General features: G+C 49.8%; 2 protein-coding genes across 3 annotated transcripts; one reads left to right on the forward strand and one right to left on the reverse strand.

The window, feature by feature from the left end:
- Positions 1-4,113: 4,113 nt before the first annotated feature.
- LOC141020931 (uncharacterized) lies at positions 4,114-7,270 on the forward strand. Its single transcript, XM_073495899.1, has one exon. The coding sequence runs from the start codon at positions 5,385-5,387 to the stop codon at positions 7,041-7,043; it is 1,659 nt and encodes a 552-aa protein (XP_073352000.1). The 5' UTR covers positions 4,114-5,384; the 3' UTR covers positions 7,044-7,270.
- A 3,722-nt stretch (positions 7,271-10,992) lies between these two features.
- LOC109777042 (uncharacterized) lies at positions 10,993-13,591 on the reverse strand. 2 transcript variants are annotated; one of them, XR_002236193.4, is made up of 4 exons: positions 13,271-13,591; positions 12,316-12,396; positions 11,496-11,962; positions 10,993-11,296 (listed from the first exon to the last, which is right to left on the reverse strand). XR_002236193.4 is itself a non-coding variant. In XM_020335698.4 (3 exons), exons 1-3 carry the CDS (start codon positions 13,433-13,435, stop codon positions 11,597-11,599), a joined length of 612 nt encoding a protein of 203 aa, XP_020191287.1. In that variant the 5' UTR covers positions 13,436-13,591; the 3' UTR covers positions 10,993-11,596. The 2 variants fall into 2 exon arrangements, 1 of the variants encoding a protein (XP_020191287.1); XM_020335698.4 differs by having other exon boundaries at positions 10,993-11,962.
- Between the last annotated feature and the right edge of the window lie 256 nt (positions 13,592-13,847).

Here is a 13,847-nt window from a genome sequence, read left to right on the forward strand (position 1 = left end):
GGGACACGATCTTTTGTTTTGACAAGACGTGTCACCGGAGACTGCGTCTTAAATTGCGAAACAGGAGAAACGATTTAAAATAATGAGGAGGTTGGATGTAACATCTCGCCTGCGAAATTGTTAGTAAAAGACGTGTTGTGCTTTTTTATTAAGTATTATGCCCTAGCGGTGCAGGGTCGTGGTTATTACACAAAGCCAGATATAGTTCTTGTAATCAACTGCTTTGAAGTGTTCGGAGGAGGAATCCGCCTTGCAATGCCGAAGACAATCTGCGCGCCGGACACATCGTCATTGAAGCCTGGTTCAGGGGCTACTGAGGGAGTCCTAGATTAGGGGGTCCTCGGGTGTCCGGGCTATGTGACCTGGGCCGGACTGATGGGCCGTGAAGATACAAGACGGAAGACTCTCCCCCGTGTCCGAATGGGACTCTCCTTGGCATAGAAGGCAAACTTGGCGTGCGGATATAAAGATTCCTTTCTCTGTAAACCGACTCTGTACAACCCTAGCTCCCTCCGGTGTCTATATAAATCAGAGGGTTTAGTCCGTAGAGGCAATCATAATCATACAGGCTAGACATCTAGGGTTTAGCCATTACGATCTCGAGGTAGATCAACTCTTTTAACCCTCATATTCTTCAAAGTCAATCAAGCAGGACATAGGGTATTACCTCCATCGAGAGGGCCCGAACCTGGGTAAACACAGTGTCCCTGTCTCCTGTTACCTTCGATCCTTAGACGCACAGTTCGGGACCCCCTACCCAAGATCTGTCGGTTTTGACACCAACAGGGGGCAACAAGAAAATCCAAAGATCGATGCAAGCAAAGGCTGAGGTAAGCACAAAGGTAAAAGGCCGAAAGTCACTTTCGCGCAACTATTGGAAAAATATCAGAAGATAAGTGACGAGAAAATTGCTTATCGGCCAAGTAATTCAAAAGCGTCAAGATCACCCCCTAGGTACAAATCTGATGGCCGATATCGGCAAAGGGAAACTTGCAATGCAACATATTTATATCCTTTTTTGGGCCACCAATGCCAGTGCCATGGATACCTCCCTATGATATTTTTTATCCATATTCACCATGGGACAGGTATGATTCAAGTGCACATTTTCCATCTTATTTTAGACCGTCTCACAAAGATCATGCATCTCCAAAAAGGCCCACGTTCAATAAACAATCATATGTTAAAGACCGTTTCACTCCAAAAGAATCGGTCTGGAGCACAAGGAAGAATAAGGAGGTGGTTGAGCAAGTCTATCATGTTAAAAAAGATGGTTGTAAGTGTGCTACTTCAGATTTGATCTTAAAGGATAAAGATCCAATTAAAGTGTTGACATTGGCTACTCAAGACAATGAGATGAATCAATCAATTTCCAAATCTGAAGAAAAGAAGTTGACGGTGCATAAGGCCAAAAAAGAGTTGCCATTGGTTGAAACAGAATCACAACCGAGGTGCCCACTCGGCTTATCGTATTGGAAAACGAAGGAATTACAAAAGCTTAGTGCAGAAGAACTGAAAAAGAAGAACATGGTATGGGTTCCCAAGTGGAGCAGTCAAAATAAAAATGATGTGCAACCTTCTATTGCAACAAGTGTTACAAGAGTGAAGAAATAGAAGGATGGAAGCCAAAAACAATTAAGCTGAAGGTTTGCATCACCCCATCAAAATCATCGGTTAACACATCATCCATATTCGTCAAACATGCCATTGATGTCTTTGCCATGGAATTCATCCCCATGTACGATCTGTCACCCTCCATGGGCTTATTTAGATCCATGGATGCAATATAATTTCTTATATCATGAAAGGGCATTACCAAATCACTATATATTTGATTAGCTACAAGTTTATTGCTGACCCAAAGGGCCGAAATATTTCATTTGTCATTTCATTTGTTTATTTCAGCTATACTTGCTTTGGTGGATGAAGTTTACATGGACCTTATGTTAATGGCCGATATTTATCTATCGTCCTAAGAATATGTCAAAGCATGGCCGGTGTAGTATCCAAACATCGTCCTTAGTTTGATTGGAAACCGAGACAAGCCTTTGGTGGCCATAGGTGCTATACATATTGAGGCGTTCGATGATTCGTTATAATTTATTTTGAGGTATGTCTAGATGTAAAATTTACCTTCGGTTGTTTTAATACTGCTCATATATCTGGACATGACAATTGAAATTTATTTTGAGGTATGTCTAGATGTAAAATTTACCTTGGGTTGCTTTAATACTGCTCATATATCTGGACATGACAATTGAAGAGCAAATGAGTTGGTACAGCAAGCATCTGGCTACTATGTTGATCATGGTGTACTGCATATATCTATCAATAGCCGATGCTTATTCTCGCCAACGTAGGTAAGGCCGAATTGGAGCTCATCGCTTCGGCCACTAATGAAACTTTATGCAGGAGAAGCAAGGAATGGAAGAAGTTCATTCGTGATTATCTGCAAAATCCTAGCAAAAGGGTGAACAATATAGTTCGGAGGATGGTTTTGAACTTTATCAACAGATTGTTATAGGAGTTGAGAAGTTTTCACCCAAGTTTGCATTAAGAGGTTCAAATAAGCAATGGCCGATATATACTTATCATACTAAAAACATGCAAATGGCCGATGGAGTGTTGAGATCGTCTTTAGAACAAACTCCGTGCAAGTTATTTTTCGGCACAAAGTTTTGCCGAAAAACAGGGGGGCATGTGTTGACACCAGATTTTGGCACGGTCAAGAACTTAACTAAGATGACCTCAAATGGAGAAGTGGTCTACATAAAAAAAAAGTTTTGTATAGTTGGCATGAACATCTTTGAAGTTTGGGCCATCGCCGTCCGATTTCATCTCAAAGGCCGAAACTATGCTCAAAGTACTAAGATCCTATATTGAGAGTACAGTTTGACCGATTAAGCCACCGAGACGACCTTATATGAGAAAATGTTCTACACGGATTGTCTTTGCCTCGTCGAAACAATCAATTTTGATATATAAAAAATCTCAATCCGGGAGCTTATGCAAAAGTTAGAGGCCCTACCACCAGGCAAAAAGTGGCACGCCCAATCAGACATTTGTCTGATAGTTGCGCCACCAATTGTTTATATTGCGCGAGCGTTTTGACTCACAAGACTGCCTCGAATCAAAAAACATTCAGCATAAAAATTGTTTGTCTCATCGAAACGGTCAAATTCGCTTTTGGGCGCATCTTCATCTGAGGTCGTTTGTGGCCTGTGAGAGTCAAAAACCGAACTGGTGTCTTAAACTTGCCTAAATCCGAGTTCGGTTAATTTTGGAAATATTTGGAAGGGATTTGGAGTCCCTTTCTTGTACAGGAAATCCAGCCACCTCATAAATAGATGAGAGATGACGGCCGATTGAACAACACACAATCGATCAATCCACCTACCACTTTTACCTTTACTTTTATCTCTCTCCCTTGTTCTTCTTCTTCTCGTTATTCATTCGTTCTTCGTTTGCAAGGGGCGAACCTCGAGGCCCTAGAGGCGATCAGGTCGACCTAGGGCAGCCCATAGCCGTCACGTGCCCTGACAGGGTCCCTTCCGAGCGTGTGGGGTTTCGGTCTACAAAAGCGCCCGCCGGATTGCCTGCGTACCGCACTTCCGGCCGGGTCTCCTTCGACGTGAGCTGTGGTGCATCACCCCCGGCGTCGAGGGTACACAGTGATGTGTTCGTGTGCGAACAGCGGGTAGCCGCCGTGCTGCATTACAGGATTGGGGAATTCCCTTGCAAATATCTGGAATTGCAGCTAGCCATCAAACTACTCACGAAAGCAGAATGGCAACTGATGATAGACCAAGCAAAGCAATTTGTCTCTCCATGGCAGCAAGGTCTGATCCAGTGTCCGGGGCAACTTGTGTTGGTCAAATTTGTCATCGCTGCTACATCAATACACCACCTGATGGTTTCAGATGCTCATGTCTGGTTTTTTAGGAGTTAGACAAGTGGATGCGCTCGTTCCTCTGGGTGTCGAAGAGTCACTTATTTTGGGACAGAGAAAGTATTTGGTGGCCTGGAATACCATATGCAGGTCGACTTGCATCGGAGAGCTAGGCGTTAAGAATCTATTATTACAAGCTCTGGTGCTTCAAGTTTGACGGGAAAGCTGACAACCTTGTCAAGATCACAGTTGGAGATGGCCACCGAATTTTGTTCTGGAGGGACCGCTGGATACATGGACTACAACTGCGTGGAGGTTCATACCCGGAACATAAGGATGGTGAACCAGTTGGGTGATCTGTCATTCACGTCCGACATCCAATATATTCATCTTTGTCAGGCCATTGCCTCTGTTCAGTGTGATCCGCAGACAAGGCTTCCCTCTCTCTAGCGCCTCCCACCCCCGCTGGCGGCCACTCCAGCCCCGGCGTCCACCTCCCCTCTCCACGCCGGTGACCACCCCGGTCCCAGGCGTCCTCTCCCCCCGCGGCGCCTCCCCGTTCCCCGCCATGGCCTCCGGATCTGCGAGCCCGGGTTCGGTGTCTTCGAGACTGTGTCCGGTGGTCTCGGGCTTGGGGCTCTCCGCCTCGTCGGGCTCTGCATCTTCGACCAGAGCCATCGGCGCCCCCCTCGTCCCCGCCCCGCCCGCAGCGGCTGGAGCGGCGGCACCATGGAGAAGGTCAGGCCCTTCTCGCAAGGCGCTCTGGCGAAAGCGGAAGGCTTTCCAGAAGCAGACGGCCACTGGCAGATCCAGGCCGCGCTCTCCTTCTTCGTCGCTGGAGCGCAGGGAGATTCCGCCGGACCTTTTTGGTCTGTGCTTCAAGTGCTTTCGGGAGGGTCACCGCCGGGATGACTGCACCTTTCCGCCATTGTGCATCCGCTGTGGCCTTGAGGGGCACATCTTCACGGAGTGCAAGCGGCCTCGGAGTCCCAGATCGGAGGAGGATCTCCGACGGGAGGCGTTGGCTAAGGTGGCACGGACCGCTCTGCCACTGGTGCCTGCCGGAATCGCGAGCAGGCTGTCTCCGGCCACTCGGCAGGCCTCTCCCCAGGAGGGGCCCTCGTCAGTGCCGGGCGACACCGCACCTGTGGATTTCGGGCTGGCAGTGGCGAGCAACTCTGGTGCCCCTTGCATCCTCCTGCGGACCCCGGAGATAGATGACCTAGAGCGTCGCCTTCAGCTGGCGGTGGTGGCATATGTCGGAGGTCCTCGGCCTCCGGTGTCTTGCCAGGATGCCACCGAAGCCATCTCTGTCTAGCTGCGTATTCCCCGCCACTTCTTCTCCGTTCACAAGTTCCACCCTGAAGACTTTCTTGTGCTGTTTGCGAGGACTGAATTCCGCAACAAGGCGCTGGCAGCAGGCTCTGTCGAGCATGGTTTCTTCAAGCTCTTCATCAAACCATGGCTGCGGCAAGCCCAGGCGGTGTCCAGACTCATGCGCTCGCAAGTTGACCTGATGATTGAAGGAGTGCCATCTCACGTTTGGACCAGAGAGACGGCGGCGGAGCTGCTCGGCTCCTCCTACCTTGTTGACAGTTTGGCTCCTGAGACCGCAAGTAGAGAAGACCTCTCCCTGTTCAAAGTTCGTGCTTGGTGTGTCGATCCAGACTCGGTGCCTATGGACAAGCTGCTTTGGGTGCCGGAGCCAGAGGCGGCATTTGATCCGGCCGCGCGCCAGCCTACGTCCAGACAGTTGTTCAAATACAAGACCTTGATTCATATTGGGAGGATTAGGGAGCATGATGGCCCGGAGGCTTGGCTGCGGCCGCCTAGCTCGGACGGCAGCGGTCAGAGAGGCCTACCTGAGGACTCCGGCGACTTCTCTGGCGTGGGGGAATGGCGTGTCTTACCATGGACTAGGGGTGTCCGTGATCACCGCGGAGGTGTGCAACCGCCACGCGGGATGGGTGGTTCCTACCGGCAGGTGCTCCTCGGACGCATCGGGCCCTTGTCCTGGCGGCTGCCACCTATGGAGCATGGCAGAGCGGCGACGTCCCGTTCTCCGATGGTGCCCCCTGCTCCGGTCCAGATCGGCAGGGATGTTCACACGCGCTCTGTGGCGGCACCAGTGGTGGCGCCGGTGATGGTTCAGGAAGATGCAAAAGATCCCACTCTTCAGGTGGGGCCGCTACGGCCGCTGGGGCCAGAGCCGGTGGTGACGCCAGACCCTGCGCAAGAGACGGATGTTCTGTCGCCTTCGGCTGTTCCCCGGGAGACCGCTTTTGACCAGGGTTGTGTGGTGGAGGTTGCTCCGCGGTCTGGCCCGGCTGATCCGCCCAATGTGGAACTGGCGATTCAAACTGCCCCTGTCCTATCCGCACAGGAGGGGTCGGTGGAGCCTGAAGCTGCTGTTAGGTGTGACAGCGGGGCCAGTCCGGTTTCGCCTGTTGGAGATTCCCTGGGGCCCACTGGCCTTCTTCTCCCCGCGCCCCCCAAGGTTGCTTTGGTGGATGTTGTGTGTCCAGTGGTGCCATTGGCCAACTCCGAAGGCTGGGCCCCAGTGTCCGAGATTCTGATGCATGCGACAAATGGAAATAATGATGGACCGATCCTGGTGGTTTCTGGCTCGATTCCCACGCCGAGCGGGTTGGACCCCGATATGACCACGTCCGGGGTTGGCATGCAGGCCATGCAACCCATGCAGCTTTCATCGGAGGAGAGATCTGAGCTTGCTGTGTTTCCGGCTATGCCCAACCTGACATCCAAGGAGCAAGCTGCCCTGTCCAACATTAAGACTTTTTGTGCTGGCCTACTCAAGAAGCTTGCTCCGCCGCTGCTCAAAGAATTCGAAGGGATGAGTGGAGTTCGTGCTGGGCAGGACCCTTTCACGCCTCGGCGAGCGACTCGCTCGACTTGCATTGGTGGACCTAGGAAGTCCAGGGCATCAGCTGCTGAAACTATTCTCCTCAAGACCCTGGGGTTTGACTGCGAGGACCTGGCGATCTCCGAAGATGCGCTAGGTCAGCTCAGGATGGTGTTTGATTCTCCACTACAGGAACCACAGTTGAGAGCTATTGCAACCATCTTCGGGAAGGCGATCCCTCTCAACCTTGGCGATGCGTTGGAGAAGGCTGAGCCGGTTATGGTCCAATAGGTAGCCGGTGGGCGACACGGGAGCTTCTCTCCCTGATGTTGTGCGACGCGATGGAGTTGGTGTGCTGGAATGTGCGAGGCCTCAACAGTCCAGCAAAAAGAAAGGCGCTCGGAGAGTTCGTAGATTCTGTGCGAGTGGCAATAATTTGTATTTTAGAAACTAAGCTCGACTTGGTAGATCAATTTGTAATCCTATAATGTATGGGTCCTAATTATGATGGTTTTACTTATCCGCCGGCGTCCGACACGAGAGGTGGAATCTTTCTGGTTTGGGATTCCAAAAAGGTCCTATTGACAAATTTTGTCAATGATACAAACTTCATTACGGGTTTTGTGTCACCGAAGAAGGGCTCCCCTTGGTGGCTGTCGGTGGTCTATGGGCCACAAGAAGACGAGCAAAAGGTTAACTTTCTTCAGGAGCTTTCGGAACGTAGGATGTTGTGCCCTGGTCCATGGTTGGTAATTGGTGACTTCAACTTAATCCTATACGCGGCAGACAAAAACAATTCGACGCTGGATCGTCGAATGATGGGAAAGTTCAAGCGCTTCATGGACGATCATGGTCTAAAAGAGTTGTTCCTCCATGGCCGTAGATTCACGTGGAGTAATGAGAGGGAGGTACCCACACTCACCAAAATTGATCGCGCATTTGTCTCTGTGGACTGGGAGTTGGACCACCCTGATTGTTTGCTACAAGCGCTCTCCACCTCGACTTCGGATCATTGTCCACTACATCTCGCCTTAGCTGAACATATTTTCACCAAAAGGCGCTTTCGTTTTGAGAAATTCTGGGTTAAGATGGAGGGCTTTATGGACGTTGTGGAGGAGGCCTGGGTGTGTGAGGCTTCTATCACAGACCCCTTTTTGAGACTTGATACCCTTCTCAGAAACACGGCGCGCGCGCTTGCAATTTGGGGACAGAAGAAAGTGGGCAACATTAAATTGCAAATTGCTATTGCAAATCTAGTGATCTTGAGGTTCGACTGTGCCCAGGAGATGCGAACTTTATCGGCAGAGGAGCACTGGCTCAGGAAAACTCTCAAACACCTTGTGCTGGCCCTGGCTTCCCTCGAAAGGACGATCGCAAGACAGAGATCAAGGATCTCGTGGCTTCAGGAAGGGGATGCGAACACACAACTCTTTCATCTAGTGGCAAACGGGAGACGTACGAAGAATTATATCTCCTCTATCCAAGTGGAGGATAGGATCATCACCGATCAGAAAGGAAAAGAGGATGCTTTCCATGAGGCCTACAAAGCGTTGTTGGGCAAGGATACTGCCCGTGACTTTACGCTGGATCTGGAAGCTCTAGGGCTTGAACCTGTCGATCTATCGGAGCAAGACTGTGTGTTCCAGGAGGAGGAAATTTGGGCGGTCATCAAGGACTCGCCGTCCGACCGTGCCCCGGGTCCGGATGGCTTCATCGGCCTGTTCTTTCAAAGCGCCTGGGAGATAGTGAAGGTGGATCTTATTGCGGCTATTCACAAGATGTTCATTGGGAATGGTCGGGGCTTCGGCCGGCTGAATCAAGCCTTGATCACCCTAATCCCCAAATCTGCGGAGGCACGTTCGGTCTCTGACTACCAACTGATCAGTCTTATTCATAGCATACCAAAGTTTGCCTCGAAGCTGCTCTCCACTAGGCTCAAGCCACGTATGGGAGAATTGGTCCATGTCAATCAATCCGCTTTCATCAAAGGGAGGAACTTGCATGACAACTTCCTCCTAGTCCGGCAGATGGCACGTAAGTTACATCGCAGGAAAGCTAAAGGAGTGCTTCTCAAGCTAGACATATCCAAGGCTTTTGACTCCCTTTCATGGCCCTTTCTATTCGAGGTGCTGCATGCTAAGGGTTTCTCAGACAGATGGATATCTTGGATTGCTACTTTGCTCACCTCGGCCAGCTCTAGAGTGGTGGTTAATGGATCTGCAGGTGTTAAGTTCATGCATACTAAAGGCTTAAGACAAGGGGACTCGATCTCCCCCTTACTCTTCGTTATTGCCATGGACGTCCTTACAAAGATAGTCATCAAGGCACATGACTATGGAGTTTTAAGTATCATGAGAGGTTGCACTCCGCTGCAGCGACTATCCTTATATGCGGACGATGTAGTTTTATTCATCAAACCTGGCATTGCAGATCTGCTTTTTGTGAAAGAGGTCCTCGACATCTTTGGAGCTGCTTCTGGATTAAAAGTGAACTATGCCAAATCCTCTGCCATCATGATCCATTCGGAGGCTGAAGATGAGGAGCTCGTCAAAAGTGCTTTGCCTTGGAAGATTGGAGCTTTCCCCTGCAAGTATCTCGGACTACAGCTGAGTATCAAGCAACTTAGAAGGTCCGAATGGCAGCCAGTTGTCGACATGGCATTGCACATCCTACCTGGCTGGCAAAGAGGCCTAGTCACCAGGCCCGGTCGTCTCATCCTCGTCAACCAAGTTATGAGAGCACGCGCTACTCACCATCTGATGATTGCGGAGGGCCCCAAATGGGCTTTGGAGCGTGTCGACCAAGGTTGTCGCGCTTTTTTCTGGGGCGGCACCGAGGAGGTCCATGGTGGAAAGTGTGTTGTTTCCTGGAGAAGGGTTTGTCGCCCGAAGCAGCTCGGTGGACTGGGTGTGATTGATCTTTACAAACACGGGATTGCCCTACGATTGAGATGGGAGTGGTTGAGGCGTACGGACAGGACGAGGCCTTGGCAGGGCCTCAACTTGGTCATGGATAAAAACGTGACTGCTGCATTTGAGAGCCTGGTCAAATGGCAGATTGGTGGAGGAGCGCAAATCCTATTCTGGAAGGATAGATGGTGTAATGGGGCCACCATAAACGACATTGCTCCCCTCGTGGTGGCTCGGGTTCGGACGCAAGTGCGCAACAAGAGAAGTCTTCTAGATGCCCTGAACTCACACGATTGGGCCAATGACATCGTTGGAGATCTTTGCACGGAGGGGCTCACCCAGTACATCACCCTTTTGGGGATTCTCATGGACGTACAACTGGATCCGGAGGCTGAAGATAAGCCAATTTGGGCCTGGAACAACAATGGGACATACACCGCGTCCTCTGCTTATAAGATGCTCTGTCAAGGTGGGATCCGGTTTCATTCTTTCTCGGCTATCTGGAAGTGTTGGATGCCGCTTGCTTGCAAGATCTTCATGTGGCTTGCAGTCCAGTACCGTCTGTGAACCGCAGATAGGAGAGTCCGCCATGGTCTGCAAGACCAAACTTCCGCATGTTTTCTATGCGACCAAGAGGAAGACACAGTTGATCATATCTTGTTGCAGTGCGTGTTTGCGCGACAAGTATGGTACCTGTGCATGTGCAGGATGCACTTGGATCCGCAGCTCTGCCCTAATGCTTTGGATAGTTTGGTGCCATGGTGGTCGGCGTCTAGGAAACGTATCTCTAAGGGATCCTGGAAACGTTTTGATGCGGTGGTCATGCTCATCTGCTGGAGTCCATGGAAGCAACGCAATGGGAGAGTGTTTGGAAATCGTTCCATCCTGAACGAGTGGGGCACGGCCGAGGCAATCTTCGACGAACTTAGGAACTGGATAGCAACAGGAGCTTTTGGAGATCATGTAGTTAGTGAGGATTAGTGTCAGACTTTCGGAGTGGATGTCTGGCTATGTTAGGATCGTCTTGTGATCCCTAACTTGCCACCCTTTGGCGTACCCTAAAAAAAAAAGTGATCCGCAGACAACTGCCACTTTTGCGTGGCCCTGTGCGACCTCGGGCGTGTATACGACGCTGTCCTCCTCCTGCAGGTGTTAAAGTAGGAGCTCTCCACCGGTTTGTGAGAGAGTAGGCTAGGACTTGGGTGGAGTGGTATGGGTTCTTTGCTCAGATGTTCACATCCGGTGCAAAGCCTCTTGTAAATATCTTTGCTTTCTTCTATAAAGATATGGTATTGGCGTACTGTCGGAAATAGAAAACTTGACAAGCATCGTCAACTGTATATTATTGTATATTATTTCGGTGCTTATTCAGGGTACACACACAGGCTTTCTGTGTAACATCTACAAGGTAAAGACACTCAACCAACAAAAACGAACGGGGTGAAACAAGGTTCTATCTCTTTCTGCACCGCTGCATCTTTTACAGGTGTATATAGAACATACATAGCAGCAATATCAGTAACACAAATATGCAACAACACCACAATGATCCTTGTTGACCAGAGCATGGTCTCTTGTCTGGTAATAATGACCAGAAAAGAACTGGTAATGCAGGCACGATTATGCCGAGACAACCTGCAGGTTCACAGCTTCCATTCAGCAAGCGAGAAAGCAGGTGATCGCAATCCGCAATCAACAGCAGAGACCAGAAGGATAGTTTCAGGCTGTTATGTACATGGTGCCAGAAGAGTGAGCAGTATGGTCACAAGGCAGGAGCCTTGTGCCAAGAGACGCAGACAAAGGCAAGAGAGTTCTGGAGGGGAATCACATGTACCTCTAGTTCATGGGACTTCTCCAGCAAATAAGGATCAGATATTGGAGGTTCCAATAAACTGACTGATGCTGTTGACACCTTTCATATGGTGGTTCGCAACTTCAAGGAGCATCATGATTCATATCCATGGAGAGCTCGTACGAATTGGGATGCATAGAGTCCTGGTTCTGGGGAGAATGGTCATCCCGAGCTCTGCTTCCACTTGGCGGGGAGTTTACAGGGCCATTTCCTGAACACTGAACCAGATGGTTTGAATGGGAATTTTGCTGTGAAGGACTGCTGAAAGCATTTGAGATGCCTGCAGTTCTTGTTTGATCGGTTTGGTACAGCTGAGAGTCAAGTGCAGCTGCCACATTTCCAAATGAGAAGGAGTTGATTTGGACATTTGCAGAAGGAAGACCATATGCTGGCTGTGGAGTTGGATGTTGTGAAGACCCTGCCATGCCTCCTCTGCTCTCAATCTCATTCTGTGTAAAGAAGAGAAGTATCAAGGACTTGGGCCAGATACTAACATAACAATAGCAAGAGCTAAAGAAAACAAACAGGGAAATATCATCTTTTGATCGAGGGCACAAGTTAATTCATGTATTGCTACCAGCAGCTTTAGCATTTCGATGGGCAAATGAATGATTTTGTGATGTTTGTATATCTTACTCTGGACCAAAAAGAGATGCCAATTATCTTAGTTAACGAACACATGCTACATTTTGCATCCGACACAAGGCATTGGCATAATATGTAACCTAGGGTTTAAACAGATTTAGAGAATTGGTTGAGACAAGTTGATATTCAGTTAAAAAGAACAAGTTATTCATATGACCTGCAAGTAAGCAAGTACATCAGCAACAGACACTCCCGATGCTTCTTCATGCTGACTGGATATCCACCGATGGGTACGCTCCTGCCAAAAATCCAAGGCAAGAGGTTGGATCAATTGAAGCAAATTATTAGCTGACAGTATGTGGCACTACATTGAAGAACACGAAGTGGTGGACTGAACAGATTCCACACACAACTTACATGCCGCTCAGACAAACACCTAACTTACCACTCAGAACACAAAGTCGATTCCTATCATCAAAACGTCTGTGAAATCCGAGTTGCATACATGATTATATATGCAGCACATTGCAAACCCCTTACTCTTTAGGACTGATTGTGTGCACTGTGTTGAGCTTTGGGCTCTGCACTAGTCTCTTAACCCACTTGAAAACAAACATTACCACCACACTGCCCCGAAACGTGCCGCGACATCAAAAGAATCGTAGCGCCATTAGCAGCGCCAACCGAAGCACCTCTTAGTCCCATAGAGATCACCGGATGGCACGCACAACTGACGCTGTTGATACACTCTGTAATATGCTGCAGCTGTTAATTCTCCGATTCTCTTCAGCTCCAATGGTGTCGCACAACAGTGCACCACCATCTTGGCGAAGTACCAAGCCGTGCATTATTCTTTTTGATTATATCTGGTTTTCTCGCCGCACACCGAATTTCCACGAACAGGTGACATGCTCCACCCAAGAAGCCCCCAAATCCCAGCACCACACCAAGAATTCTCGGCCAAATTCAGCAAAAGGAGCCAAATTCTCAATCCTAGACCACCGGGAATCACAAAGAACTCGAGGCGGAGCCCTATCACCCTCTAATCCCCGCATAATTCGCCATTGACCGGACCCAAGAACTGCCAAGGCAGGATCAGACGACGCGCCAACCGATCAATCGGGCAACCGGCGGAAAACGGAGAGGCGGGGGAGGGGGTTGAGTTTACGGACCATGGCGTGGCGCTCGCCGGCGATGAAGGAGGCCTTCTGGTTGGCGACGGCCTGCGCGTAGAGCTGCGAGAGCGCGTTGGCGGCGCCCCGGAACGTGTGGTGCACCTCCGCCTCCGCCTCGTCGTCCGGACCCCGCTTCTTCCCCGCGTGACGCGCCGCCTCCATCCGGAAGATGGCCGGGGTACGGGCCGGAGAACCTTCTGGAAGCTTCTCCCCGGAGCAGAGGCGAAGGTGAAGGCGAAGGTGGAGATGGAGGACGAGAGGAAGCGTCTGATGGCAGTGCGATGGTGTCACGTATGGTGCTGGTGCACGCCTTCGCGGGCTCCCTGGACCGGGCGCCCCTATGTCTCGCTTACAGCGAGATGAAGGGAACCCTCGCGTCAAGGGCAGCGCCAGATGGGCCAGCCCAGGTGCTCTGAGGCCACAGGATCCATTTTTTTCTTTCCTTTTTCTGTTTTTTCACGTTTTTTATTTTCATTCTCTGATTTCTTTTTTTACTTTTGTTTACACTTCCAAAAATTATTAAAAAATATTCCCTCGGTTCCAAAATATAAGATCTTTCAGCTTTATTCTAAAT

Source organism: Aegilops tauschii, chromosome 3 (genome assembly GCF_002575655.3).
Source record: "Aegilops tauschii subsp. strangulata cultivar AL8/78 chromosome 3, Aet v6.0, whole genome shotgun sequence".
NCBI lineage: Eukaryota > Viridiplantae > Streptophyta > Magnoliopsida > Poales > Poaceae > Aegilops > Aegilops tauschii.